This window comes from Dendrobates tinctorius, unplaced genomic scaffold (genome assembly GCF_039654945.1).
Source record: "Dendrobates tinctorius isolate UK_male_01 unplaced genomic scaffold, ASM3965494v1 ptg000157l, whole genome shotgun sequence".
Classification (NCBI taxonomy): Eukaryota; Metazoa; Chordata; class Amphibia; order Anura; family Dendrobatidae; genus Dendrobates; species Dendrobates tinctorius.
The window spans coordinates 15757926-15785423 of NW_027361824.1; the positions used below are offsets into that span (position 1 = coordinate 15757926).

At 43.8% G+C, this 27498-nt stretch overlaps 1 protein-coding gene across 3 annotated transcripts in view; it reads right to left on the bottom strand.

The window, feature by feature from the left end:
* THAP12 (THAP domain containing 12) overlaps positions 1 to 27498 on the bottom strand; it is a 48232-nt gene that overhangs the window by 10696 nt on the left and 10038 nt on the right. For all 3 annotated transcript variants that reach the window (XM_073548611.1, XM_073548612.1, XM_073548610.1), the window contains exons 3-4: positions 25773 to 25877; positions 22866 to 22902 (exon numbers count right to left, since the gene is read on the bottom strand). In XM_073548611.1, the coding sequence (XP_073404712.1) occupies positions 22866 to 22902; positions 25773 to 25877 (142 nt within the window). The remainder of the gene's footprint in view (positions 1 to 22865; positions 22903 to 25772; positions 25878 to 27498) is intronic.

Genomic DNA, 27498 nt, shown 5'->3' on the forward strand with positions numbered 1-27498 from the left:
GTGTTCTGGACTATTGTATCCTCAGTGTGGTGGATTGTTTATGGACCTTCTAATTTTGCCTATAATAAAGGTCTTGGGATTGTTCACACTTCCCTCGCTCTGTTGATTGTGTGGTATCGGAGCAGGACCGCATGACAACTGATGGCAGCAGTGGGATCAACAGAATGTAACCTAATGGAGAACCACCCACAGAGTGAGTACAGAAATTGGACTGTATCCAGTTTAGAGGAGAGAGCCAGAGACCTGGGCCTGAACTACCAGGGACTGACTAAAAAAGCCTTAATTGACCTACTGGTGGGCCCTAGCCCGGCCACCTCCTCCCAGATGTCTGAAGGACGAGAACTGAAGACAGGGATCCCCATCCAAAAAAGCAAGTGGTTGGTGTGGTACGAAGAAGAGATGGCGGTTCTGGGCCCAGGCGTCTCTTAGGAGTACAAGAGGAGGCTGCCCGCCGGGCAAAGCGGAGGCAAGCAATGAAGCTTGAAAGAGGGAGTAACGCAATGTGGAGTGTAAACCCAACGATCCGAGAGCCTGTAAGGATCACCCGGACAGAGTTTAAGCCATTTGATGAGGCTTCCGGAGATGTGGAGGGGTTCTTCAAGGACTGAGCAGCAGTGTGCTGTGATGGAGGTGCCCCACTCTGGCTGGATGCGTTTGTTAGTGGGACTCCTGGACGGTAGCATGGCGGAGGCTTACCGAACCATTGGCGCACAGCGGAATCTGGATTATAACATTGTAAAGCGCACTATCCTGGATTACCATGCTATCACTCCAGACTCATATAGGGCCAAGTTTAGAGACCTCCCATGCACCACAGGGGGATCTCGTTTAGGATGTATGCACATAAGATGTCCCAGGCATGTCGAAGATGGCTGGAAGCAGAAAATGCCTTTACTGTGCAAGATGTTATACAGGCGTTCCTTATAAAACAATTTCTTGCCAAGTGCCCCGCAGAGGTACGGGAATGGGTCCGGGAGTGCACGCCATGTACCCCGTGGATAGAGCTGCAGTCCTGGCATTTGAAGCCCTTACTATCCGGCTGCAATGGAGGCTTCTGGACAATGAACCACGGCCTGCTCCCGCGCCCCGCCCCCCTCTGATTATATCTACCCTTCCACCTAGTCGGAAGCCGATGACAATCACGCCTCACAATCCTGGGCCACAACATTTCCGAACACAACCTGGGGGTATCACAGAGAGGAGGTGTTATGGGTGTGGGCAATCAGGACATTTGCAGTCTGACTGTCCCTCAAGGATTCAGAGAGAGACCCACGCAGCCTCACTTCATCCAGTGCATCTTGTACACTCCATCCAGCCTGAGGAAGAGCTACCACCACCCCCACCAGAGTGGACCACCGACCACGGCACCATAGATACCCCTCCTGGAGTGTACGGACTCCAGCCTTTGTCATCTAGCTACCCAGAGCAACGGCAACGTGCAGTGTCAGGATACAAATAGTCAGGATTTAGAGACACGGGGGCATTCCTGACTATCGCTGACCCCCGAGTGATTCCACCCGAGGCAATTTACCAGGGTCCAGGAATTCCCATTGACCTGGCGGGGGGTGCCCGCAAATATATACAGCGAGCTTCTGTGTGTATGGATTATGGTTGTGGAGTAAAACTGTGTTGGATTGGAGTTATGGGATGACTTCCTGCAGATATCCTCCTTGGGAACAACATTGGGGAGTTACAGTGCCAATTTGTGGGAGCAGTCACCTGACTACAGGCCATTCAAGCACTACGTCATCCAGACCTCACCAGGGAGCAACCACCACGAACCGCATCAGAGATGGTAAGCAATACGTTCGCTGCTACTACATTGGGAGAGTCTTGGGATAGAGGAGTTTAGGAGAGAAATAGAGGGTGACACTACCTTAGCAGCCCTTAGGCGAAAGGCAGAAACTGGGCACATGGGAGATAATGGGGATGGCTTCACTCGAGAAAACGGACTGTATTATCGTGTAACAAAGGGCAGTGACCAGGGCAACCCTGACGCAACGACCAGGAAACTCATTGTCCCTCAGAAGTACAGGGCACAGCTACTCCAACTGGCCCATGACATCCCCTTGGCTGGGCATCAAGGGAGGAAAAGGACTGAAAAGAGAGTCGGCCAAAGTTTTTACTGGCCTGGCATCACGCAGTCGGTAACCCATTACTGCCGCACCTGCGATGTGTGCCTGCTAGTGTTGAGCATTCCGATACTGCAAATATCGGGTATCGGAATCGGAAGTTCCCATAATGCAATGAGCCAGTGTTGTGGCTGTGAGTGGCTGCTGAAATGATGCCATCATGATGCGCGGTCTGTGCGGGCCTGCCGGGGGTCTGTGCGGGCCTGCCGGGGGTTGTGTGTGTGTGCAGGCATCGTCTGATGGGACTACAAGTCCCATCGGGCTTGCCTGCTACAATGACAGTGATTGACACATTAGCCAATGATGGGACAGTAGTAGTCCCATCATCCGGCTAATGTGTTGAATGTAAAAAAAAAAAACATATACAGTGCCTACAAGTAGTATTCAACCCCCTGCAGATTTAGCAGGTTTGATAAGATGCAAATAAGTTAGAGCCTTCAAACTTCACACAAGAGCAGGATTTATTAACAGATGCATAAATCTTACAAACCAAAAAGTTATGTTGCTCAGTTAAATTTTAATAAATTTTAAACATAAAAGTGTGGGTCAATTATTATTCAACCCCTAGGTTTAATATTTTGTGGAATAACCCTTGTTTGCAATTACAGCTAATAATCGTCTTTTATAAGACCTGATCAGGCCGGCACAGGTCTCTGGAGTTATCTTGGCCCACTCCTCCATGCAGATCTTCTCCAAGTTATCTAGGTTCTTTGGGTGTCTCATGTGGACTTTAATCTTGAGCTCCTTCCACAAGTTTTCAATTGGGTTAAGGTCAGGAGACTGACTTGGCCACTCCAACACCTTGATTTTTTGCCTCTTGAACCAGGCCTTGGTTTTGTTGGCTGTGTGCTTTGGGTCATTGTCTTGTTGGAAGATGAAATGACGACCCATCTTAAGATCCTTGATGGAGGAGCGGAGGTTCTTGGCCAAAATCTCCAGGAAGGCCGTGCTATCCATCTTCCCATGGATGCGGACCAAATGGCCAGGCCCCTTGGCTGAGAAACAGCCCCACAGCATGATGCTGCCACCACCATGCTTGACTGTAGGGATGGTGTTCTTGGGGTCGTATGCAGTGCCATCCAGTCTCCAAACGTCACGTGTGTGGTTGGCACCAAAGATCTCGATCTTGGTCTCATCAGACCAGAGAACCTTGAACCAGTCTGTCTCAGAGTCCTCCAAGTGATCATGAGCAAACTGTAGACGAGCCTTGACATGACGCTTTGAAAGTAAAGGTACCTTACGGGCTCGTCTGGAACGGAGACCATTGCGGTGGAGTACGTTACTTATGGTATTGACTGAAACCAATGTCCCCACTGCCATGAGATCTTCCCGGAGCTCCTTCCTTGTTGTCCTTGGGTTAGCCTTGACTCTTCGGACAAGCCTGGCCTCGGCACGGGAGGAAACTTTCAAAGGCTGTCCAGGCCGTGGAAGGCTAACAGTAGTTCCATAAGCCTTCCACTTCCGGATGATGCTCCCAACAGTGGAGACAGGTAGGCCCAACTCCTTGGAAAGGGTTTTGTACCCCTTGCCAGCCTTGTGACCCTCCACGATCTTGTCTCTGTTGGCCTTGGAATGCTCCTTTGTCTTTCCCATGTTGACCATGTATGAGTGCTGTTCACAAGTTTGGGGAGGGTCTTAAATAGTCAGAAAAGGCTGGAAAAGAGATAATTAATCCAAACATGTGAAGCTCATTGTTCTTTGTGCCTGAAATACTTCTTAATACTTTAGGGGAACCAAACAGAATTCTTGTGGTTTGAGGGGTTGAATAATAAATGACCCTCTGAATAAACTTTTCACAATTTAAAAAAAAATTAAACAAAGAAATAACATTCTTTTTGCTGCAGTGCATTTCACACTCCCAGGCTGATCTACAGTCCAAATGTCACAATGCCAAGTTAATTCCAAATGTGTAAACCTGCTAAATCTGCAGGGGGTTGAATACTACTTGTAGGCACTGTATACTACATATATACTACATTCATACTACACACATACTACACACATACTACACACATACTACACACATACTACACACATACTACACACATACTACACACATACTACACACATACTACATACATGTCCGGGAGATCGTCGTGGGACACTCGTGGATTTCTGCGGATCAGGGAGTATATCGGTTGTTTGTTATTTTAATATTTTTTTTAAAGATGACACTGGCTTCGGGGATCAAAGTGACAAGTGATGTATATATGTACTCTGTTATATGTACTGTATGTCTATATGTATGAATGTATTGTATGAATGTATTGTATGAATGTATTGTATGTAGTATGTATGCATGTTGTATGAATGTAGTATGTATGTTGTATGAATGTAGTATATATGTAGTATGTATGTTGTATGAATGTAGTATGTATGTAGTATGTATGTTGTATGAATGTAGTATGTATGTAGTATGTATGTATGTTGTATGAATGTAGTATGTATGTTGTATGAATGTAGTATATATGTAGCATGTATGTAGTATGAATGTAGTATATATGTAGTATGTATGTATGTTGTATGAATGTAGTATGTATGTAGTATCTATGTAGTATGTATGTTGTATGAATGTAGTATGTATGTTGTATGAATGTAGTATATATGTAGCATGTATGTAGTATGAATGTAGTATATATGTAGTATGTATGTATGTTGTATGAATGTAGTATGTATGTAGTATCTATGTAGTATGTATGTTGTATGAATGTAGTATGTATGTAGTATGTATGTTGTATGAATGTAGTATATATGTAGCATGTATGTAGTATGTATGTATGTTGTATGAATGTAGTATATATGTAGTATATATATATATGTAGTATGTATGTATGTTGTATGAATGTAGTATATATGTAGCATGTATGTAGTATGTATGTATGTTGTATGAATGTAGTATATATGTAGTATATATATGTAGTATGTATGTATGTTGTATGAATGTAGTATGTATGTATGTTGTATGAATGTAGCATGTATGCTGTATGAATGTAGTATGCATGTAGTATGTATGTATGTTGTATGAATGTAGTATATATGTAGTATGTATGTATGTTGTATGAATGTAGCATGTATGTAGTATGTATGCTGTATGAATGTAGTATGCATGTAGTATGTATGTTGTATGAATGTAGCATGTATGTAGTATGTATGCTGTATGAATGTAGTATGCATGTAGTATGTATGTTGTATGAATGTAGTATATATGTAGTATGTATGTAGTATTAATAAAAAGAAAAAAACTGAGTTCCATGCAGAAATTGTAAAATATACATATATTACATCAAGTGACATGCATGTATACAATATTTACTAGAAAAAAGACCCTAAAAACATGTGTATATAGGCCCAAGGCACACAATGGGGTAATATAATATAAAAATATTGCACATAAAAGAAAAAAGTATTATCAATATAAGATGCTATTTTTCAACCTCATCTATCCACCATATAACCCCTCAAAAACAGACAATTACTTATGCTCATGAGATCTGGAATACCACCAGTGTGTATAACATCAGAGCGCTGTTTAGAGGAAATGGTCAAAAACTGTGCAAAAAATACTTTTAGTGCTTACCCATGGGCCTATAAACACGTTTTTAGGGTCTTTTTTCTAGTAAATATTGTATACATGCATGTCACTTGATGTAATAAATGTATTTTTTTTTTTTTACAATTTCTGTACGGAACTCCGTTTTTTTCTTTTTATTAGTATCTATTTGGAGTATACAGTGTGAGTCCAATATCATTTTTATGGGATTAAAATTATTGATTTTCTTTTGAGTTTATTAATAATTTATTGTAATACCCATAATTTTCTTCCTTTTGGAATTGTGTTAGTTATGCATGTAGTATGTATGTTGTATGAATGTATATATGTAGTATGTATGTAGTATGTATGTATGTTGTATGAATGTAGTATATATGTATGTTGTATGAATGTAGTATATATGTATGTTGTATGAATGTAGTATATATGTAGTATGCATGTTGTATGAATGTAGTATATATGTAGTATATATGCACGTTGTATGAATGTAGTATATATGTAGTATCAATGTAGTATATATGAAGTATGTATGTAGTATGAATGTAGTATATATATAGTATGTATGTTGCATGAATCTAGTATATATGTAGTATGTACTGTATGTAGTATGAATGTATGTTGTATGAATGTAGTATATATGTAGTATGTATGTAGTATGTATGTTGTATGAATGTAGTATGTATGTAGTATGTATGTAGTATGTATGTAGTATGTATGTTGTATGAATGTAGTATGTATGTATGTTGTATGAATGTAGTATATATGTAGTATCAATGTAGTATATATGAAGTATGTATGTAGTATGAATGTAGTATATATATATAGTATGTATGTTGCATGAATGTAGTATATATGTAGTATGTATGTAGTATGAATGTAGTATATATGTAGTATATACCGTATGTAGTATGTATGTAGCATGAATGTAGTATATATGTAGTATGTATGTTGCATGAATGTAGTATATATGTAGTATGTATGTTGTATGAATGTAGTATATATGTAGTATGTATGTAGCATGAATGTAGTATATATGTAGTATGTATGTAGTATGAATGTAGTATATATGTAGTATATACCGTATGTAGTATGTATGTAGCATGAATGTAGTATATATGTAGTATGTATGTTGCATGAATGTAGTATATATGTAGTATGTATGTTGTATGAATGTAGTATATATGTAGTATATACCGTATGTAGTATGTATGTAGCATGAATGTAGTATATATGTAGTATGTATGTTGTATGAATGTAGTATATATGTAGTATATACCGTATGTAGTATGTATGTAGCATGAATGTAGTATATATGTAGTATGTATGTTGCATGAATGTAGTATATATGTAGTATGTAGTATAAATTTAGTATGTATGTTGTATGAATGTAGTATGTATGTTGTATGAATGTAGTATATATGTAGTATGTATGTTGTATGAATGTAGTATATATGTAGTATGTAGTATAAATTTAGTATGTATGTTGTATGAATGTAGTATATATGTAATATATATGTAGTATGTATGTTGTATGAATGTAGTATATACAGTATGTAGTATGTATGTACTGTATGTATGTTGCATGAATGTAGTATACAGTGGGGCAAAAAAGTATTTAGTCAGTCAGCAATAGTGCAAGTTCCACCACTTAAAAAGATGAGAGGCGTCTGTAATTTACATCATAGGTAGACCTCAACTATGGGAGACAAACTGAGAAAAAAAAATCCAGAAAATCACATTGTCTGTTTTTTTTTTTTCATTTTATTTGCATATTATGGTGGAAAATAAGTATTTGGTCAGAAACAAGCAATCAAGATTTCTGGCTCTCACAGACCTGTAACTTCTTCTTTAAGAGTCTCCTCTTTCCTCCACTCATTACCTGTAGTAATGGCACATGTTTAAACTTGTTATCAGTATAAAAAGACACCTGTGCACACCCTCAAACAGTCTGACTCCAAACTCCACTATGGTGAAGACCAAAGAGCTGTCAAAGGACACCAGAAACAAAATTGTAGCCCTGCACCAGGCTGGGAAGACTGAATCTGCAATAGCCAACCAGCTTGGAGTGAAGAAATCAAGTGTGGGAGCAATAATTAGAAAATGGAAAACATACAAGACCACTGATAATCTCCCTCGATCTGGTGCTCCACGCAAAATCCCACCCCGTGGGGTCAGAATAATCACAAGAACGGTGAGCAAAAATCCCAGAACCACGCGGGGGGACCTAGTGAATGAACTGCAGAGAGCTGGGACCAATGTAACAAGGCCTACCATAAGTAACACACTACGCCACCATGGACTCAGATCCTGCAGTGCCAGACGTGTCCCACTGCTTAAGCCTGTACATGTCTGGGCCCGTCTGAAGTTTGCTAGAGAGCATTTGGATGATCCAGAGGAGTTTTGGGAGAATGTCCTATGGTCTGATGAAACCAAACTGGAACTGTTTGGTAGAAACACAACTTGTCGTGTTTGGAGGAAAAAGAATACTGAGTTGCATCCATCAAACACCATACCAACTGTAAAGCATGGTGGTGGAAACATCATGCTTTGGGGCTGTTTCTCTGCAAAGGGGCCAGGACGACTGATCCGGGTACATGAAAGAATGAATGGGGCCATGTATCGTGAAATTTTGAGTGCAAACCTCCTTCCATCAGCAAGGGCATTGAAGATGAAACGTGGCTGGGTCTTTCAACATGACAATGATCCAAAGCACACCGCCAGGGCAACGAAGGAGTGGCTTCGTAAGAAGCATTTCAAGGTCCTGGAGTGGCCTAGCCAGTCTCCAGATCTCAACCCTATAGAAAACCTTTGGAGGGAGTTGAAAGTCCGTGTTGCCAAGCGAAAAGCCAAAAACATCACTGCTCTAGAGGAGATCTGCATGGAGGAATGGGCCAACATACCAACAACAGTGTGTGGCAACCTTGTGAAGACTTACAGAAAACGTTTGACCTCTGTCATTGCCAACAAAGGATATATCACAAAGTATTGAGATGAAATTTTGTTTCTGACCAAATACTTATTTTCCACCATAATATGCAAATAAAATGAAAAAAAAAACAGACAATGTGATTTTCTGGATTTTTTTTTCTCAGTTTGTCTCCCATAGTTGAGGTCTACCTATGATGTAAATTACAGACGCCTTTCATCTTTTTAAGTGGTGGAACTTGCACTATTGCTGACTGACTAAATACTTTTTTGCCCCACTGTATATGATGTATGTATGTATGTATGTATGTATGTAGTATATATGAAGTATGTATGTAGTATGTATGTTGTATGAATGTAGTATATATGTAGTATATATGTAGTGCCCGCACAGACCCCCGGGAGATCGTCGTGGCGGATCACTCGTGGATTTCTGCGGATCAGGGAGTATATCGGTTGTTTGTTATTTTAATATTTTTTAAAGATGACACTGGCTTCGGGGATCAAAGTGACAAGTGATGGTGAGTATGTACTCTATGTTATATGTACTGTATGTCTATATGTATGTATTGTATGAAAGTATTGCATGTAGTATGTATGTTGTATGAATGTAGTATGTATGTTGTATGAATGTAGTATATATATGTAGTATGTATGTATGTTGTATGAATGTAGTATATATGTAGTATGTATGTATGCCAACAAGCTTCAAGCAGTGTGGGAAGGCCCTTATCAGGTTGTCAAGAAAATTAATGACACTATGTCATTGCTCTGGACTCTAATGGTCGACGACAGAAAACCATCCACATTAACATGCTGAAAGACTACCACAACCGATCTCTGCATGTACTAGCCACCCCCCCTAGTGATACCGCCAATGACAATTATGTCCCCGATCTCCTCCAGGTTGCCCAAGCAGGAAGATCACTGGAACAAGTGCCCCTGGGCTCCCATTTATCGGATATACAAAAGGACGATATTTTTGCCGTACTAAAACCAAGGGCTACTGCTTTCTCCTCAAAGCCGGGGAAGACTACTCTCACCAGCCACCATGCGGAAACCCCCGGACAACGCCCCATACAGAAGGCTGCCTACTGGGTTCCAGAGGCCGGTCAAGGTATGATAAAGAACGAACTGGAGGAGATGAAACGACTGGGAGTTGTTCAGCCATCTCACAGTTCTTGGGCCTCTCCTGTCGTCCTGGTCCCCAAGAAGGATGCTACAACACGATTCTGCGTTGATTACAGACGATTAAATGATGCAACCAAGAGTGATGCTTATCCCATGCCCAGGATTGATGATCTATTGGATCGTCTGGCCAGTGCCCAATTTGTGACCTCGTTAGACTTGAGCAAGGGGTACTGGCAGATACCCCTAACGGAGGACGCTCGGGAGCGCTCAGCCTTCATTACTCCATTTGGGCTTTTTGTGTTCCTGGGAATACCCTTTGGGATGAAAACCGCCCCCGCTACTTTCCAGAGACTGGTAGATCGACTGTTACAACAATGTCAGAACTTTGCCTGTGCTTAGTTCAATGACATTGCCATTTTTAGCACCACCTGGGTGGAACATGTTAAACACTTGGGCATAGTGCTGGACTGTATCCTTACTGCAGGACTGACCATTCGCCCTGATAAATGCCAAATAGGGATGGCTGAGGTGCAGTACCTCGGGCATGGAGTAGGGGGTGGGACACTAAGGCCTGAGCCTGCCAAGGTGGAAGCCATTAGCAACTGGTGTAGACCCTAGACTAAAAAGCAGGTACTTGCATTTTTAGGAACTGCTGGTTACTATCGCAAATTTGTTTCTAACTTCAGCACCTTGGCCAAGCCACTAACCGACCTGACCCGCAAGAACATGCCTAGGAATGTGACATGGACGACGGCATGCGAGGATGCCTTTTCAGCGTTAAAGACCGCCCTCGTCACTGCTCCTGTCTTGGCTGCCCCGGATTATAAACGCAGGTTCCTCGTGCAGACAGATGCATCCACCTTTGGGATTGGGGCAGTACTTAGCCAAGTGAACGCGGCCGGAGAAGAACATCCTCTTGCTTTTGCCAGTCGAAAACTACTGGATCGGGAAGTTGCCTATGCCACTATTGAAAAGGAGTGCCTTGCCATCGTATGGGCGCTAAAAAAATTGCAGCCATACTTGTTTGGCAGAGACTTTACAATTGTTACAGACCACAACCCCCTCACATGGCTAAACCGCGTATCAGGGGACAATGGAAGATTTCTGCGGTGGAGCTTGTCCTTACAACCCTACAGCTTCTCCATCCAATACAAGCGGGGAAGCCAACACCAGAACACCGATGGTCTGTCTCGACAAGAAGAACCATAGGCTCCCCAGGCCGACCTACCCCTGCCACTGTACAAGGAATTATAAATAACTGAGCAATGTGGACTAAAGTGAGCAGGCCAGAGGTCTGTGTAGACCTCATGGCGTGCTCACTTATTAAGGGGGGGGAGAGGTTGTGATGGTGTGATATGTTATGTGGATGTCATTTTGTGTATATTTCTATTTCACTGATTTCCATAGTGTTCTCTTGTTGCCCTGTATCATTCCGTGTATTCCCAATATTGTCTAGAGTCTCAATTACCTTCCAAAAGGCTGATAATTGAATTAGCTCACTTAGGGCCCCGTCACACATAGCGACTCAACAGCGATCCCAACAACGATATCAACGTGTCATCATCGCTGGTGAGCTGTCAAACAGGCAGCTTCACCAGCGATCAGCACCAGCGACGCCGAGCGCGCGGCATCGCTGTGTCCTTTAGTTACCAGCGCGCTGATGCAGGGAGCTGGTAACTAAGGTACACATCGGGTTTCTAGGCACTGCATTTACCCTAGTTACCAGCTCCTGCTCGCTGGTCTCCCGCCTGTCACACGCAGCGATGCGTGCTGGCCAGCGACCCCAAAAATGTCCAGAGGTTTCCAGAGATCAGCGATACCTGGCAGGTCAAAACTTGTGACTCAGCAGTAATCTCGCTAGCGAGATCGCTGTGTGTGATGGGGGCTTTACTGTCTGCAGCCTGACTGTGTCTTGCTGACCCCATGTAGTGTCTTAATCCCCGAAGCACCTTTGTCAGCTCTGGGAGGCCTGAAAACCACCCCAACCCGTCTGACTACTCCTGGACATAGGGAGGGGGCTGGGAAGGACAGGGGGGAGGAGAAGTCAGTTCCTGTGTGGTGAGGATGGTGTGAACACAGCACGTCAGAGAGAAAGGGAAGCGTATGGACTTTTTATCCTCCGTCTGTGGATTTCTGGACTCTCATCTACCTGGACATTCATCCTGTTACTGGACTGCATTCTTGTTCTGGACTATTGTATCCTCAGTGTGGTGGATTGTTTATGGACCTTCTAATTTTGCCTATAATAAAGGTCTTGGGATTGTTCACACTTCCCTTGCTCTGTTGACTGTGTGGTATCGGAGAAGGACCCAGGGGCAACGATCAACAGGAATGAAGTAGAAGTCAACATAGCCTTGTGGTCGCATCTGGTACTGTGGCTTAGTGCAGCACAGTTCACTGTCCTGCAGTGCTAGATACAGCGGCATGGCCCACGCCTGTAGATAATACTTCGACTAGACCGTGGCGCCCCATCAAGGCCATCGATGCAAGATCCCGGGAAAGAAAAAAGTAATTATGAATAAATTCCTGAATATCTTTAAATTAGCAAATCACATTGGCTTTGTCTGGAGGTAATAACGACCGTACAGCGAGAAGACTGCGGTCTTGTTGCTCTGCCAGAAACCTGTCGTAGAGCGTTAGCAGAGAAACCAATGCTCAGACTACAGCGAGCTCCTCCGTAGACAGAACTAGGGTTACTGGATAACAAAGGGAACTTAGGCATTTATTCTTAATGACATTTTAGGGTTTTTTTTTTATTCATTCTATATAATGCGGCCACTATCCGCCTCTCACTAGGATTTTATTGTAAATCAGCTGCGGATTTTAGGCGCAGAATATGAATGATACAAATCAGCAGAGAGTAAAGATACAGACAGCAACAAATCAGATCACAATTCTGGATCACGTACGTGGTTTTTATTGTTTGCTTTATTTCTCTACAAAAAGAAAAATAATATTACAATTACAAACTAGGTGGGTCCATTCTTAAAGGGGCTGTCCATTTTCAAAAGTTCAATGGGACAAAATTTGGAACTGCTTAAAAATAATAAAGTGAGCATTACTTGCCTTCTGCCGATCCTACGCTGCCTCGCTTCTGATCGCCGCAGGTCTGCAGCGATTAGGTTATGACTGCATCATGTGACTGCTGCAGCCAATCACTGGGCTCTGTGGCCGTGCTGAGGGCGCGGCTTGTTGACATGAGGTCTCTGCTGAAGCAATCACTGGCTAGAGAAGTGGTAGAAATGAATTTCATGTCTTTTTTTTCAAGCAGTTCAAGATTTTGAGCGACCGAACTGTGAAAATGGAAAAACCCCTTTGACCATCACTGGGGACAATCTACAAGACATTGACATTACACCGGCACCTTCACAGAATATAAGAGATACCGCGGCATTGGCGACCAATATGCAGTGACTGGTTAAAACATGGCAGGGTGAAGCCATAATAACCAGTAAAATAGATGATCGGACATAGTCTCATCAGAATAGCACATACACAAAAAAAATACCGATGTGTGACCTCCTCTCCCCCCCCCCACACAACTCCAAAATGGGAGCGCCCGCGCCCCATTCCGGACAAGTAACATCTTCATGGTCACTTTTCTTTAGAGTCTAAGGGAGATACCAAGGCAACTGAGGACCCTTCCATGTTTTTACATTCGGATTCACGTGAATTAGTGTTCTTTAGTACAGTGGTGCTTGAAAGTTTGTGAACCCTTCAGATTTTTCCATATTTCTGAATTTGACCTAAAACTACATCAGGATTTTCAAACAAGTAATAAAAGTAAATAAACAAATACAACTAATGAATCAAAAATATTATTCTGTCTTTTTTTTTGAGGAAAATGGTCAAATATCACAAGTTTGAGTGGTAAAAGTATGTGACCCCTTCACTCATGGTCTTATTTCTCCTCAAAATATTGTTCAGTAGCCTTCTCTTTTGTCTAGGTGATCTAGAGCAATCTGCAGACATTGCTGTTCAGTGTCCTCAGTGTTAATGTGAGAGAGGCCTTTGGTTGCTTAGAGGTTACCTTGGGTTCCATTGTGACCTCATCTTGCTCCTGGAGTGATCTTTATTGGTCGACCACTCCTGGTTAGGTTAATAACCTGTACATAATCTGTCTGACTGTGGATTGTAGGAGTCTAAACTCCTTAGAGATGATTTTGAAACCTTTTCTAACCGGATGAGCGTCAACAATTCTTCTGAGGTCCTCAAATATCTTCTTTGTTCATGTCATAAACGTGTGTTGCGTAGATCAAACTTTGATCCCTGCTCTTTACATAAAACATGTCACCCACTCACAACCTATTATCCCACTGATTGAAAATCCAACAGTCTACTCTCACCTATCTGCTAATTCTAACGGTTCACATACTTTTGCCACGCACAGAAGTGAATTCTTGACTACTTTATTCTTTTTTCTCTATATTTTTAGCACTTGTGTAAAAATCTGAAGCAGCTCTAGGTCAAATTTATGTAGAAATGTGAAAAATTCAGAAGGGTTCACAAACTTTCAAGAGCCACTGTATACCTGTTTTGACAGTAAAGAGTCTTCTTGTGAAGAGCCAGCTGTACAGTCTGTGCAACCTGGGAAAATGAAGCAAACAAGCGGTTCTCCAGGAGGAAGAAATAAACTTGCTAGAGTCAACTATAGGTGGTCATTTTCAAACCATCTTTAAAAACTATTTAAAAGGGGGGGGGGTTTTCTCGTGAAGACCACCTCTGTCCTCATGTTGTCATAAGGGAGGTTCATGTATGGCCTTCATAAACCAAACCAGAGTCCTTTTATAAGGATTGGCTTGTGTTTTGATGGACGCAGCTCATCCAGGCATCATGCGGGGGCCATTTGCTTCAATGGTTGCTACGTTAATTGGGCCACAATCGGTCAAGCCAAACTAAACCAGTGACGCTCGGTTGACCAAGGGGCTTCTGGTCGTTAGGGTCTGCCGCCTTCTCCTGTACCGGTCAACCGATGCCATGTGAACGAGGTAGGAACAGTAGGTAGCAGTGAACTCGTGTGACATTCTACTTTTAAAGGGCAAGTCTATTTTCACCAGAACTTTTTTTTTTTTTTAGTAGAATAAAAAAAAACCAAAACTCTCAAACTTGCCCTGTGATAATCCAAAAACTCTAGCAATGTCACCCCCGAGCAGTAAAATAATCTAACGTTCACCAGCGCTCAGTGTTGATGTTGTCCTGCTCTGTAGAGAACGTTCCAAAACCATTTCCCGCACTTTCAAGGTCATTGCTAGCTTTGCGTTCAGTTAGCAGAGACACTGTCTGCTGTGGAACTATAAGAGCCAGCGGCTTTAGAGCGGGTGCTGAGTCCATTTCTGGAGAACGTGACCTCCAGCTGTAACGGTGTAAAGATCCGACTCGCGGTGCGACCATGGATCCCGAGAATGAAGTGGTGCAGTAATGATGTAATGCTGCGTCCGCCTCCAGTTTTCTCCCTTGCTCAGCGGCGCTGCAGTTTACGGAAAATCACGCAGAACCGGCGCTACACTCAAAATTAGAGCTGCACCCCTTCATTCTGGTGCATGTTAACCCGTGCGTCTTTCTAATAGACAATGGAGTAGTCATCTCTGCAATGTAAACCTCTCTCTCCTGCCCGTTTGTTACAATGTATCAGTGCAGGTAAAATGTGTTAAGCCAGAGGATTTTCTAGACAGGATAAAACAGAGGGAAAAACCGTAATCTGTGGAGGCCATACTGGCGAACTATTCCTTTTCACTGACTGCAAGCAGAGATACTAAGATGGTAGAAGAATTGAATCCAAAGGTATATTGGCGATTTTCATTCCACAACGAAACGGGCTGCTGCTTTCCAGAAGATGCAACCGCCGGAGAGCGAGGGGGGACAGTAGTCTATGTGAAGGAGGTAAGGGTGGCTCACGGTGGCGGCTCGTCTTGTGCAGAGATGTATCGCATCAGCCGCGGGCTGACCGTGGGGACGTCTCCTTGGCTATTCTCGATATAACAGAAGATGAGATTGGTTAGCGCCATTCGAAGACTCGCTTGTTGGCTGTCGGGCACCCGAGCCAAGTAAGGTACAAGACAGCGAGCAAAGTCCATGTGTGGATCTTCTTCCTCTAGATCCTCTTGGGAATGTTGGGGGTGGATGGTATAATGGGGTCCGGCAGCTTCGAACTCAGTCTTTATGAAGTCTGGGGGTGACGGCGGCTCTTCCTTGACGGACACAACCTGGACCTGGTCATCATCCGTCCCCTCTCCTGTCCTCCTCGCTTCAGGTCGCTGGACGGCCTTCCTAAGAAAAAAAAAAAAAATGAGATTTTGGGGATGGTTTCTGAACACTTTGCAGGCTCCGATACGATCGAGAAATTGGAAGCGAGACTTACTTGTCGACCTCGACGATTGGCTGAAGGAACATTAACTCCTTGAAATGGGGGAAGGCAGGTACCTCTTCCCCAGGGGGAGGCAATTCTTGGCTCATCTGCCTGTGGAGCTCCTGTCGGAAATTCTCCTTGAGTAAGTGCCATTGTGTCTGCACCTCCCGTACTGGAAATAAAGCACAGGTTTTGCCACCGTTAAGTCGTACAATAAAAAAAAAATATATTTTTTTTTATTAGATTTGCAAATGCTTTGCTATATCTGCTATGACGTTATGTACTCCAGTCATATCCGGAGCTGTAATTAAACCTCTGCAAGTAACGTGCTGCAGTATATGATGGCATGCACTGACAATATTAGGCGTTGAATGGTGGAATGATCGCACTCCTTGGAGGAGGAGGTCTTGTCTGCCTATTGGACGATCATTCTGGGGACCCCCCCCCCCCCGTGAAGTATATTAGTGAGATACTTGGGAGAAAAAAATAAATAAAAATGGACAGCTTAAGAGATTGTAAGCAGGAATTTGAATGCAGCTTTAGCTGTGACTGGAGTAGAAGCATTTGCAAAGTTCTGCATATTGAGATATCTTTTCACTTTTTTTCTATTTTTTCTTTCTACCCACCTTTCATGGATCTTTGCTGCGGGTTCAGGCTGTCCCAGTCCATAAATATCTCGGAGGAGATCTGGTTCCAGACGGTCCCTCTCCTCGCCAGGTCGCTGTAGGAGGAGTGCCAGGGGTCGTACAGCTCGGGTTGCTGACGTACGAGCGCTATCAGGAGCTCAATATCAAGGAATGATTTGGACGCCATGAGGAAACTGTGTTGTAATCCGAATACCACCTCCGTTCCTGTATAGACAGGAAATATTTGCCAGCGCGTCAAAAAAAAAAAAAAAAAAATCCGACGCAGGGACGAGGGAGACATCTTTCCATCCCTAGGAGAGGCCATCCATGGACTGACTACAACCATAACTCCTCATACATCTTTTTGGCAGTGGCCGATACTGTGGCTCAATCCCATTCACTCAAGGACCTGAGCTGCAATACCAGACACCGCCACTATCAAAGGTACGGCGCTGTGCCTGGCTAATAATGAAGGGAAGTGGTGATCCTCTCAATCAGCAAAATCAATGGGATACCAGGTGACAGATCCCACTGGTAATCATTGCCTAATCTAAGGAAAATAAAACTCCTTAGTGGCATAAAAAAACAAATACAAAGTATAATTAGGAAAAAAATAATCACATTTTTAGGCAAACAGTCAACTTTTGCATTTAAAGGGGCAATTTTACCACTAAATTGTGTGGTATGGCTGTATAGATTGGAGTAAACCAATGCAAATGATACTTGTCTTGTATTATTCCAATGTGCCAGTGCTGAGAAATTGAGTGTTGAAGCCGCATGGGAAGATAGGCTGGAAATGAATTAGGGGCGTGTCCATACACTCAGCTGACCACACCTCCAGTGCAATTATAGGCTAATTTGGCACATGGCTTTGTGGCTTGATTTCTCAGCGCTTGTACGACGGATTACTACAAGACAGCTATCATTTTGATTGTTGTACCGGGAGCTATACAGTCACAGTGTTCGTTACAATAATAAAAATCTCCCTTTAATTTATTATTTTAACAATCTTCTACGATATATATTAGTCTCTACTGTGACGTTTATAACGCCTTATGTGACATTAACATGTTCTAGAGAAAGAAATTCTATTCCCCCGGATAAACAAAACTGCAGTCAATCAGTTTGCAATAATTGGCTGCAGGGGTAACATGCTTATGTCACTAGAATGGAGAAGTACACATGGTTGCAAACCCAGCTGACCCAGGAGGAGGAAAGTTTTTATATTGTTTTTTTACCTTATCCAGCAACCTGCCATTGATGAGGGGGTTGTCCGGTGGTGGATAGCCCCTTTTAAGTCTATTGCTTTGTTTTACCCCTGTATGGGATTACTATGGGGGGGGTTATCAATAATGTATTGTAGCACCGTGTCACTTCTGGCCAGCACAGTATAAAGAGGATATCCAGCTTTCATAATGCACAGGACGGTAAGAAACACATAAAAATACATGAAACATTCTGTATATAGGGAGGAAAGCACTCCTGTTATTAGGAAGCGCAAATCACTCTGTATATAGGGAGGAAAGCACTCCTGTTATTAGGAAGGGCAGATCACTCTGTATATAGGGAGGAAAGCACTCCTGTTATTAGGAAGGGCAGATCACTCTGTATATAAGGAAGGCACTCCAGTTATTAGGAAGGGCAGATCACTCTGTATATAGGGAGGAAAGCACTCCAGTTATTAGGAAGGGCAGATCACTCTGTATACAGGGAAGAAAGAACTCCAGTTATTAGGAAGTGCAGATCACTCTGTATACAGGAAGGAAAGCACCCCTGTTATTAGGAAGGGCTGATCACTCTGTATATAGAGAAAAGCACTCCAGTTATTAGGAAGGGCAGATCACTCTCTATATAGGGAGGAAAGCACTGCTGTTATTAGGAAGGGCAAATCTCTCTGTATATAGGGAGGAAAGCACCCCTGTTATTATGAACGGCAGATCACTCTGTATAGGGAGGAAAGCACTCCAGTTATTAGGAAGGGCAGATCACTCTGTATATAGGAGGGAAAACACTCCTGTTATTATAAAGGGTAGATCACTCTGTATATAGGGACGAAAGCACTCCGGTTAGACAGCCGGTCCTCTGGAGACACAGACTTCACGTTCAGCAATAATTAGTGCGAGAAAAGTCTGAAAATTGGATCAGGCTGCAAACTGCGATCATTTGGGCTAAAAATTAATGACGGGATGATGACTGCAGACTGAAACTAGTGTAACTGAAGGTAACCACAGACATATAACTGTTGTGAATTCATTTTCTGGTCTGCAAGTCGTGAGTTCTCTTTCCAGGCTCCCTATGGTGGTGGCAGGAGGTAGTGAAGCTGATTTAATTAGCAGAGACCTGCCACCTGATATTGAGGACGAGGATTGGACATCTGGAGTCTCAGACTGGATTTAAGACAGCCGACTCCCTATTCCCATGCTGGTGATTTTTCCTGCCTCCTGAGGTCTTAGTTTCCAGTTCAGTCCATGCATGCTCAAGCTAAGTTATTTCTGCTCTTGTCCACATTTGATTTGGTTTTGTCTATTCAGTTTTTGTGTGGTCAGCCAGCTCCGGCTGGGGCTGTGCTGAATTTCCATCCTTAGGTTACTGTATGTGCCAGTCCCTTATTAGATTGGCCTCTTTTTGCTCTGTTCTCAGAATATGCCAGAGTGCTGATATAGTGGGCGAAGTCTAGTGACTTCAGGGTTTTTTTTGTTACAGAAGTGTTGGACATTTTTTGCAGGGTTTATTGGCGTGATTGCAGACAGTGTCTTTCCTTTCCTGTCCTTTCTAGTTAGTTTTGGCCCCATCGTTTGCTCAGTCTATTTTCCTACCTGTGTTTGTGCTTTCATCTTGTTTCACCGTTAATACATGTGTGGGGGCTGTCTATTCCTTTGGGGTCTGCTCTGGGGCAGTTTAGATTTCCCCTTTTCTTGCTTTAGGCTTATTTAGTCCTCCGGCTGTGATGAGGCATCTAGGATCATCGTAGGCACGCTTCACGGCTGCTGTTAGTTGTGTGGTTCGGATCAGGGGTCTGCAATCCGCATAGTTACCAACCTCTCTGGTTTTCTGTGACTTCGCTTGTTTTTGTTTTCCTCCTCGGTGACCCATTCATAACATATAACCTAAGGTGTCTATAGCCTTTACATGACGATCATATTACAGCTTCATACAAACACTGAGCAGCCAGGTGACAACCATCGACTTCAATGGCACCTTAAGGGCCGAGGATTTTCAGCGGTACATTTGACCTTTTATTAGCTTTTTATTGCAATTTTTCGGGAAGCGCGGTGACCAAAAGAATGACAATTCTAGAGTTCTGATTTTTCACTTCTTTTCAGCATTTAAACTACAGTTTCAATAATTTCACATGGGGTTAGATCAGACTTTTTATTTTGGACAGAACGATATTGAATATGTTTATTGTTTTATTTCTTTAATTTTTGAAAAAGGTGGCAATTTAAACTTTTATAACTTTTTTCTTAGTCTTCCTAGGTCACTTGATCCTGGAAGTCGGTGCGTGTTAAATGCTGCTGTCAGATCTTGACAGCGGCATTTAACAGATTAACAATTGCAGGTGGAGCACTGATCCACCCCCAATTGTTAGTGGCCGGTCCTGGCTGTAACACACAGCCATCATCTGCCGGGGATGGGGCGGGCTCGCTGCATGAGCCCGCTCCATACACACGCTTTCGACTTGCGCCGGACAGGCACGGCGGATATCGTGAAGGGGTTAAATGCAACGATTGGAGCTCGTTGCAGATGTGCAGTTATAGGCTGGTGCTGACTGCGCAACACAATCGGCGCCTGTCTGCTCTGAAGAGGCTTCGGCTCCTAACCTGACTTCAAACTTTGCTTTTCAACACCTTCAACAATTTTCTGTTTTCTAGGATCAGTTCACACTGGACGGATCCTATGTGGATAACCGGATCAGCGCCAGAAGTCTGCGTTCTGGGCTCAAGATTTTTTTCACAGGTGAGCACAGAAATGCAGTATACAGAGATTATATATATATATATATATATATATATATATATATATATATATATATATATACATACACACACACACACACACACACACACACACACACAGTAATCAGAATGGAATGAAGCCATGTTGGCACCTTATAGATCAGACTAGTTATGCTGATTATTTCTTCATCAGTGGTGAGAATGTGCGCGATGAAAGTAGATTTATACCATGGGGCGACTATAAATACGGCCGGCTCCATACGAGCACTGGCACTTACGTTTTTCTGTTGTGGCATAGGACCAGATTTAACGTAGGAAATGGACGGATACAGCTGAAGATGAACGGACGCCAATCGCTAGAGTTGGTGCGATTTGCAGGATCTGGTTCATCAATCACTGACGGCGGTATTTACTAAGCGCAGACACGAAGCGCGTCATTGATCCCACCCACCGAAGCCACTGTCAAGTGATCACGGGGCACCGATGGGTTGTCCCAACAGCCGGGGGTCTGCAGAAGACCCCTGTGCTGGTCACCACGATCCTCCTGTGAACACCGGTGCTCATAGACATAGTTATTTCTGCTACACAGAGTGCTGAAGTCCTGCTATGTAACCGGAAGATCACAGCTCAAGTCAGCTAAGGGGACTACTGAAGACAGGAAAAAAAAATAGTTTTAAAAACATATTAAAAAAAAGTTCAAATCATCTCCTTTTTGCCTCGTTAAAAATATGACAATAAAAAAAATTACACATTTGGTATTGCTGCGTTCAGACATGTCCAAGCTATCAAAATGTAAAATAAATTAATCCGATAGGTAAACGGTGTAACGAAAGAAAAAAATGAAAATGCCAGAACTACTTTTTATGCTGCTGCAACATGGCAATATAATGCAATGGCGAATCAAAATATCGCATTTACCCTAAAATGGGATCGATAAAAAACATCAGGTGAAAGCGCAAAGTAAGTTGTCACTCAGATCACGAAAAATAGAAACGCTACGGGACTCAGAGAATGGCGACAAAAGCAAAAACTTTTTTTTCACCACTAATAAATAATAAACTAGACATGTTTGGTATCTGCGTACTCGTAGTGACCTGGAGAATCATAATGGAAGGTCAGTTCTACCGTATAGTGAACATGGTAAATAAAAAAAAAAAAAAAACCTATTGTGGAAAAGAACTTTTATTGCAATTTCACCGCACTTGTATTTTTTTATTCCCATTTTTCCAGCTCACAATTTGGTAAAATCAATGGAGCCGTTAAAAAGTACAACTTATCCCACAAAGAACAAGCCCCAGTACTGATGTATTGGTGGAGAAAAAAAAAAGGTATGGGTCCTGGAAGAAGGGAAGGAAAAATGGACAATCACCTGGGTGTGATGGGGTTAATGGGGTGGGCAGCTCTTATCTGAGATCATCTGTGGTCTTTTTTTTTTTTTGATTAGTCAGCCTGATGATCGATGCCGGGATTTAAGAGCTGGTCACAGACCACGGTCGTAGCCGATGGACTGAATCATGTGATTAGATTTTCACCAACGACCGATGATCATAATGGGGGCTGTTGTGTTTCCATTTGGGCATTTGCCATTTTAATAGCAAAAAAATATTTAAAAAAATACTAAGGGCCCTTTCAGATATCTGTGACAATCGGTGCGATGTTGGGTCGAAGCGCTTGGCCTTGCCGCACATCTCTATGAAGCTATCAGATGTGCGGTCAGTCTATGCATTGCGACCCGACATCTGACCGATTATCACGGACATCTAAAAAGAGCCCTAAAGAATTCTCAAGTGCTAGTGATGAGCGAGTATGCTCGGATAAGGCGTTATCATGCTTGGATGCTAATCGAGTGTCTATGGCGTGCTCGAAAAATATGTTCGCGTCCCCTTGGCTGCATGTCTCGGGACTGTTCGACAACTGCAACACGTGCAGGGATTGCCTGTTTGTTAGGCAATCCAATCCCTGCATGTGTTGGGGCTGTTGAAGAGTCCCGAGACATGCAGCCAAGGGGACGTGAACATATTATTCGAGCACGCTGAAGACCCTCGATAAGCGCCTGCGCATGCCCAGATAACACCTTACCCCAGCACATTCACTCATCACCAGTGCCAATAATAAAGCCTCGGCGGTGATACAGACTCAGTCACATTACATTACTCATCCCCATAATAAACGCTAAAACAGAAAAGGGAAATCACTTACGTTTCCGCTCTTTTAATATCCGGATTTCTTCTTCGCTCTGAGGAGAAATGGAATAAGATGAATGACGGGAGAAGGAGAAGGTAAAAGAAAAGTCTGATCAGTGATTGAGCAGAGGATGATGACTACTCTACACAGCCGCACAGATACAGAGAGGATGCAGGAAGAATCCAAGAAAGGAAAGCAGAAACGTTGCAGGTTTTGAGTTTGTTTGGTTTTTTTGCTTTGTTTTCTTGTGCAAAACACAGTGCGAGTGAAGAGGATGTGATTGATCCCATCACAGAAGAAGTCTCCAGACTCCTCTCCTTCTCATCCGACTACATGCACTACCGACCCCATTCCCTCACATCTCCTCTAGTCTCTCTCTCCAGTCATCACAACTCACCTAACTACAATCTTTAATCTCTCCCTCTCCTCAGGCATTTTCCCATCCTCCTTCAAACACGCCATCGTTACTCCATTACTAAAGAAACCCACTCTCGACCCATCCTGCACAAACAACTACAGACCAGTCTTCAATCTCCCCTTCAAGTCTAAACTTTTGGAGCGCCTAGTCTACTGCCGCCTTACTCGTTACCTCTCCACTCACTCCCTTCTAGACCCTTCACAATCCGGCTTCCGCCCCCTACATTCGACTGAAACTGCACTCATCAAAGTGACCAAAGACCTTCTGACAGCAAAACGTAACGGTGACCACTCTGCTCATTCTTCTTGACCTATCTGCAGCTTTCGACACTGTTGACCACCATCTCCTCCTCTCTAGGCTCCAGTCACTAGGCATTAAGGACACTGCTCTTTCCTGGTTCTCTTCCTATCTCTCTGACCGCTCCTTCAGTGTTTTGTTCTCTGGCTCCATGTCATCTCCTCTTCCTCTCGCTGTCGGGGTACCTCAGGGCTCAGTCCTTGGGCCCCCTTCTTTTCTCTCTCTACACGGCCCCAATTGGACAGACCAACAGCAGATTTGGCTTTCAGTACCATCTTTATGCTGATGACACACAACTATATACGTCATCCCCCTGACCTTACCCCCGCTGTACTACAGAACGCCAGTGACTGTCTGTCCGCAGTCTCCAACATCATGTCCACTCTCTATCTGAAACTCAACCTCCCCAAAACTGAACAACTTCTGCTCCCGCCGTCTACTAACCTCCCTAAATCTGACATTTCCCTCTCCGTGGGTGGCACCACAATAACACCCCGGCAGCAGGCGCGCTGTCTGGGTGTTATGTTTGACACCAATCTCTCCTTCACATCCCATATACAATGTCTTGTCTGCTCTTGCCGCTTACACCTAAAGAACATCTCTAGAATTCGCCCTTTTCTCAACAGGGAAACAACAAAAACCCTCACTGTAGCATTGATCCACTCCCGCCTGGACTACTGTAACGCTCTACTAATTGGCCTCCCCGTCACTCGACTATCCCCTCTCCAGTCCATACTTAATGCAGCAGCCAGGGTCATCTATCTGGCTAATCGGTACTCGGCTGCCCATTCAGTATAGGATCCAATTCAAAGTACTTGTTCTCACCCACAAAGCTCTCCACAGTGCAGCACCCCCCTACATCTCCTCCCTCATTTCTGTCTATCGGCCTAACCGACCGCTGCGCTCTGCAAACGACTTTCGACTAACCTCTGCACTAACCCGCACCTCCCACTCCAAGACTTCTCCCGCGCTGCGCCACTCCTCTGGAATGCTCTACCCTAAGAAATTAGGACTATCCACAATTTGCATATTTTCAGGCGCTCCCTCAAAACACATCTGTTCAGAGCGGCCTATCACGTTCACTAATCAAAGTCATTCTATGTGTAAGTGTGCGTGTGTAGCCCATTCACTATCTCCATCCATCCCTCACGATGGCTGGACCATCACTGTAAATACACCATTGTAAATACACACCTGTACTTTGTATCTCCCCCACCTCATTGTAGATTGTAAGCTCTCACGAGCAGGAGCGTCTTATTTCGTCTTATTTTGCTTTAATTACTGTATTGTTAGCGTTGTTACTTATGACTTGTGTTTTGAAACTGTAAACTGTAAAGCGCTGCGGAATATGTTGGCGCTATATAAATATTATTATTATTTCATGTGGACTCTGGCCCCCTGTGCATTTTGTGCTGCATTTCCCCCCCCCCATCTATAGGCTACTGTAGTGATTCCGAAAAGAGAGACTTATGAACTAAAAAAAATACCGAAAAAAAAAGGCAGTAATCCGAGCAGATTGCTTTTATGCATTTGGAGAAAAACATACAGCATTTCTGCAGAGTGGAACATGGCCCAATATAGTCCTGACTGGACCTGATCCCGCACCGTCCGCCCCAGAGGTGTCACGCATAGACGAAATGTAAGATCCATGGGGTATTGTCATCTGGTAAAGTAGTAGAATCCTACCTGGGGGACCCCACCGATCCGGGGAAAAAATGGTGCAGCGCTGCAGACATTTCACGGTTTTCCCTACACAACAGGTCCCAAATGCACGGGCGCACCTACAGGCTGCTAAATCAGTGCATCGCCCCCTTCATTCCGCACAGCAACCTGACGAGCGAACACAGCCATTCTGGGCTGCTCTATGAGATCGGTGTCATAATAACAGGATGGTGTGGCTCTGATGAGCCCCGCGACCACGTGAGCACTGCTCCGAGACTCCGCCACAGGAACACACATCAATGTATGTACGGGGCAGCGGGGGAGAAGCCGAGCTCTGGGGGAAAACGGGGGGAGAAGGCGAGCTCAGGGAGGGAAACGGAGGGAGAAGGCGAGCTCAGGGAGGGAGAAGGCGAGCTCAGGGAGGGAGAAGGCGAGCTCAGGGAGGGAGAAGGCGAGCTCAGGGAGGGAAACGGGGGGAGAAGGCGAGCTCAGGAGAAGAAACTGAACTGATCTAATTCAGGGGCAGATATAGGGAACATCCTTACCAGCTCCTTTATTCTTTTTCTGCGTCTGCCGGGGTTCCCGAGGTGACTGGTGAGGTCAAATATGGTTGGGATGGCATTTTCCCGAAGGACAGTCCTGTACGGGCTCTGAAAAGAAAAATAGCAGAAATTATTATGACTTTTATATACATGTTCGATATGTGGGATAGAGGGGAGCAGCAAGCTGTAGGGGGCTACACGTGGATATAGATTACCAGGCCCCTCCCTGCTACTGAGGTCCCTTCCACTGAGGCTCTGCCCTTCTATAAGGGACCCCTTCCATCCTATTAGAGACCCCTCCTCTCCTATTATGAACCCTTGCCCCTTATTAGGGACCCCTTATCTCCTATTAGGGACCCCCTGCACTCTTTCTTGGTGTTATAAACATTCACACATTGGGATGCGACTGGTAGTACAGACGTGGAATCCATCAGCAGGTATCATATTTTCCAATTTCCAAGTCATAGGGCGCCTCTCACTTCCTGATGTGGAAATCACACTGGCTTCAACTCAGATGTGAAAATCAGGCACGTTGGATTTCAACATGCCCCATCCCCCCAACATCGGCAGGATTTCCCCGAACACAATCTATATGTCCCTCTAAAATCTGTGTGTCACCCTTCATCTGATGCGTACGGCCGCCCTTAGGATATTATTGCTATTATGCTTTGCTTATATAGCGCCATCATTTCCACAGCCCTCTACAGACATTATCATCACTGTCCCTGATGGGGCTCACAATCTGTTTTCCCTATCAGTAGGTCTTTGGAATGTGGGAGGAAACCGGAGAACCCGGAGGAAACCCACACAAACACGGGGAGAACATACAAACTCCTTGCAGATGTTGTCCTTGGTGGGATTTGAACCCAGGACTCAACTCTGCAGTGCTAACCACTGAGCCACCGTGCTGCCCTAGGATATCTCAGCTGCTGATGGCACATGTGGTGCTACCACACAGGCATAATGCCACGAGTCACCGCAATGTTGGATGAGGCCGACTGGATAAATCTATGTAGTTTATGCGTTGATGCAGCATTAAGGTGACTGTCAGCAACTTTTTTTTTTTATTTTTTTTTTTATAGCAATGTTTTTCTAATCCCTGTAAGGAGTTGTACCAAGAATACGTGAGACTCCATATCATTAGCACAAGGGGTGACTTACTGATCGCTAAGAACGGGGCTCTACAGAGTCGAGCATGTGATCCTCCACTCCATCCATCCTCTATGAGACTGTTGTGTTTGGCAATTTCTTACCGCCCCATAGAGAATGCAGCAGAGCCTCTTTCTCAGGATCACGAGGGGACGGACCCCCGGCGACCCCCACCTTTCAATAGGAGATCTCATATACACAGTCCTGGCTGAAAGTGTTGGCACCCTTGAAATTGTTCCAGAAAATTAAGTATTTCTCCCAGAACATTATTGCAGTTACACGTTTTGTTATACACAGGTTTATTTCCTTTGTGTGTATTGGAACAAGACCGAAAAAAAAAGAGAAAAAAAAGGCATATTGGACATAATTTCACAAAAAAACAAAAATGGGCCGGACAAAATTGCTGGCATCTTTCTAAAACTGTGAGTAAACAACTTTGCTTCAACCATGTGATGCTCGTTCACTCACCTTGTGGCAAGTAACAGGCGTGGTTATATAAAAATCACACCTGAAACCAGACAAAAAGGGGAGAATTTGACTCAATCTTTGCATTGTGTGTCTGTGTGTGCTGCACTAAGCA